The sequence below is a fragment of the Tribolium madens genome, unplaced genomic scaffold (assembly GCF_015345945.1).
Source record: "Tribolium madens isolate multiple individuals breed KSU strain unplaced genomic scaffold, Tmad_KSU_1.1 Scaffold_3;HRSCAF=73;Tcas5.2_LG2, whole genome shotgun sequence".
NCBI lineage: Eukaryota > Metazoa > Arthropoda > Insecta > Coleoptera > Tenebrionidae > Tribolium > Tribolium madens.
In genome coordinates, this window is record NW_025401006.1 from 14416517 (window position 1) to 14420282 (window position 3766).

The following is a 3766-nucleotide window of genomic DNA, read 5'->3' on the forward strand; positions in this document are numbered from 1 at the left end:
TAGAAGATTTTTGACCAAAGTTGATCATTTTTTTTCGGTAAAAAACGCAACAAAACAAATGTAAAAAAAATAACAAGGGAAAAAATTTTCGCTAAGTGAGATGTAAATAATCCGTATGGCGGGGGCATGTCTCAAACATTTCCGTATTTTTATTTTTTTTTGAACTAATTAAACATCTTCAGGTTTTGTAATAATGTAAAAAATTTCTCGGAAACGTTTATATTCGCTTAAAATTAGGTGGAAATAATAGATTTCGTGCCTAATTAAGTTTTGAGCATTTTTGGCATTTTCCAAATTAAAAAAAAAACAGCTTCTAACTCAAAAACTTGTTAAACGCTTTAAAAAGTGCACTAACTTGGTTGTTTTTTGTTTGTAAATAAAAATTTTGAAAAAAAGTAGTTTTTTAGGTCCCCAAACTAAATCCAGACCAAAATAGAACGGTAATTTGAATCTAGTTTAGAGATGTTGTGGCTTATTGTAACACAATTTTGCGAAAAAAAGATTTTGGCTTCAAAACTTGCTTTTGCTTTCAAAAATGTCAAAAATAGCATAATTTTTGATCTAATTTGGTAATTTTTGTCCCTTTTTGAGCAAAATTTTATACCAAGACGATTCAAAAATAATTAAAACGTCAAAAATTACTAATTTAGTAAAGAAAAGCAAAAATAGCACAATTGTTATATTTTTTGACAGGTTTGGACAAAATTTTGCAAAAAATTGCATTTCTGGCTAAAGAACTTTTTTAAACGCTTGAGAATGTGAAAAATAACATTATTTTCGATTTAATTTCGTATTTTTTTATCTTGTCTCGATGAAATATTATTCAAAATTTTAGTGTTTTATCTTAAAAACATGCTAAAAAAATCAAAAACAGAAGTTGACTATTTTTTTCGGTAAAAAATGCAACAAAACAAATGTAAAAAAATAACAAAGGAAAAATTTTTCGTTAAGTGAGACGAAAATAATCGTATGGTGGGGCCATGTCTCAAACATTTCTTTGTTTTTTTTTTGGAACTAATTAAACATTTTCACGTTTTGTAATAATGCTTTCTGATGCGTTGATTATACAAGGTGTTTTGCTCAATGAAAATATTTTCAAGATAGCGGCACTGTTACACCGGAAGTGGATATCAACTTCGATATTTTAAAAAGAAAGCTGTGTTTTTATTGCGTTTTTGCATTACTTAAGTGATTTTAAGAGAGTTTTTATTAGCCTTCCCTACACCTTCTTATAATATTGTGAGAAATTCATTAGTCATTGCTACTTTAGCATAGGTTGTCATAAAAATAAGAAAAAAATAGGATATCAAAGTTATTCAAATTTAGATTAAATAAATTTTATTTGTATTTACGGAAAGAATAACACACATAATTGTGAAAAAAAACTTGGCGTTTTTTCAGTGAGAAATATTTTCATGCCAAACTATGCGAAAACCACCATGGATAGTAATGAATTTCTTCCATTGTGAAAAAAAGTCAAAATAACTTGGAAATCATTAAATTTAAGTATAGGGAATGTTGATACAGATCGAAGCAGAATTATATTCTTTTTCTTTTAGTGAAAAAAAAAATAGGACCTTTCATTTAAAAAAGTTAAATTTTGGAGGTTTGTTACTTATTTTTCTAATTTCTCACCATTATTTTTCGATTTTTGGAGAGGCAAATGCAAATTCAAAATGTTTAAAAAAAGTCAAAATATTTCAGAAATGTTTAATTTGTATATTAGTGCAGTGGTGATTTTGTGGCTTATTTTAACACAATTTTGCGAAAAACATAAGCTCAAAAACTTGCTTTTGCTCTCAAAGGTATCAAAAGTGGCACAATTTTCAATTTAATTTGGTAATTTTTGGGATTTTTTGAGCAAAATTTTTTACTAAAAAGGTTCAAATATAATTGAAACGGCAAAAAATTGATCATTTTTGCCTTAATTTGGTAAGTTTTGGTCTGTTTTGGCGAAAAAACTCAGTTTATTAGCTCAAAAAAGGCAAAAATAGCACAATTTTTATTAATTTTTCGAGTGGTTTGGACAAAATTTTGCAGAAAAAATGGATTTCTGAGTGAAGAACTTTCTTAAACGCTTGAGAAAGTGAAAAATAAGATCATTTTCGATTTAATTTTGTCATTTTCTATCTTGTCTTAAAGTCTTATTTAAAGTTTGAGTTTTTATCTTTAAAACGTTCAAAAAAGCAAAAATAGTGTGATTTTCGACCAAATTTGACCATTTTTTTTGAAAAAAAAACGCGACAAAAAAAAGTGTATTTCATTTAAAAAAATTCAGTTAAATTTTGGAGGTTTGTTACTTATTTTTCTAATTTCTGACCACTATTTTTCGATTTTTGGAGAGGCAAATGCAAATTCAAAAAATTTCAAAAAAGTCAAAATACTTCAAAAACGTTTAATTTGTATATTAGTGCAGTGGTGCTGAATGTGTAATTGGGTACTTCACCGGATCACTTTTCGAACCAATTTCAGACGATGTTCTCACATGCGTCATAGAGGCAGTACTGACGTTACTTAATCTTCTAGAGGTTTTAGACGAAGTGCTTTTTAAATCGTCTTTTTCGCTTAAATTGTCCTTTTCGCTGTTGAGAGTGGACGACCGTTGCAAGGTTTTCTCGTCGTAAGTTTGCAAACTGCTCGTTACTTCCTCCATTTGCGGTAATGTCGTTGTTAAAGTTTCTTGTTGTGTAAGAGTCGTAGTACTGCTCATACTCAACGATTCTTCTTCTTTACTGCAATTACGTGGTTAACGTGTTAGATCTTATTAAAGACGAACCTCCAAAACTCTAGCAATTGAAATAGAAATGTGAGTCTCTCGACATTTATCGTCTGAAACTGCACTTGAGCGGAAAGAATTTTAAACTCGGACTTACGCTAACGTCACCTCCTCTTCCTGTTCACAATCCATTGACTCCCTCAAACGACTGTGTTTATTTCGCGGCTTCATGTGGGGTCTCAATCTCGTTAATGAAATTACTTCCGATAGAAGGGTGGCGCTGGAAGAGGCCCTCGTACGCAGTGAGATACTTGCGCAAGAAGCTGCAAAGAAAGATTTGTGTTTTAAATTTAAATTTTTAACTGTGTTACATGTAAAAAAATTACAAAGCAAAACTGTTTGCCTTCAAGTAGGTTTTTAATTATATGGATGTAAATAATTCGTATGGCGGGGGCATGTGACAAATATTCCCTCATTTTTACTTTTTTTTTGAATTAATTAAACATCTTCTGGACTTGCTTTTGAATGCATTTTATTATACAAGGTGTTTCGTTTTTATTGTTACAAATTTGAACAGGTAAAAGAATATTTAATTTTATGACAAAACTTTCCTATAAACATGTATCAAAAATGTTTTGTAAAAAAGCTACACCTGAAAAGAATTGTATCGAAAAAACCTCTTATTGTGAAAAACTATTTAATTTAGAATGTTGTTGCTGAAAGTAGCAAAAAACTTCAGCTAAAATAGAGTACCAGTTTAAAAAAATATACCATTTTTAACTTGATTTGCTAATTTTTTGGTCCATTTGGGTGAAATTTTATTTGGAAAATGCAAAAATAATTTCGTTTTTGACCTCTAATTTGGATATTTTAGCAAAATTTTATGGAAAAAATTAGTTTTGGCTCAAAAAGGTTTTTATTCGCTTGAAAATAGATCGAAATAATACAATTTTTTCTTAATTGATTTTTGGGTGTTTTGATCAAAAACAATTAAGAATTTTACTCAAAAATAAGAAAAAACACCATTTTCTCTCTAATTATGTAATTTTT

General features: G+C 28.8%; 1 protein-coding gene across 3 annotated transcripts in view; it reads right to left on the reverse strand.

The window, feature by feature from the left end:
- The window catches only part of LOC123007794, a 124309-nt gene that overhangs the window by 2214 nt on the left and 118329 nt on the right, over positions 1–3766 (reverse strand). The window contains exons 10-11 of one of the 3 annotated variants that reach the window (XM_044403240.1): positions 2874–3039; positions 2510–2732 (exon numbers count right to left, since the gene is read on the reverse strand). In XM_044403240.1, the coding sequence (XP_044259175.1) occupies positions 2510–2732; positions 2874–3039 (389 nt within the window). Of the gene's footprint in view, positions 1–2446; positions 2733–2873; positions 3040–3766 lie in introns of all 3 variants that reach the window. The other 2 variants (XM_044403239.1, XM_044403238.1) reach the window with 2 other exon arrangements.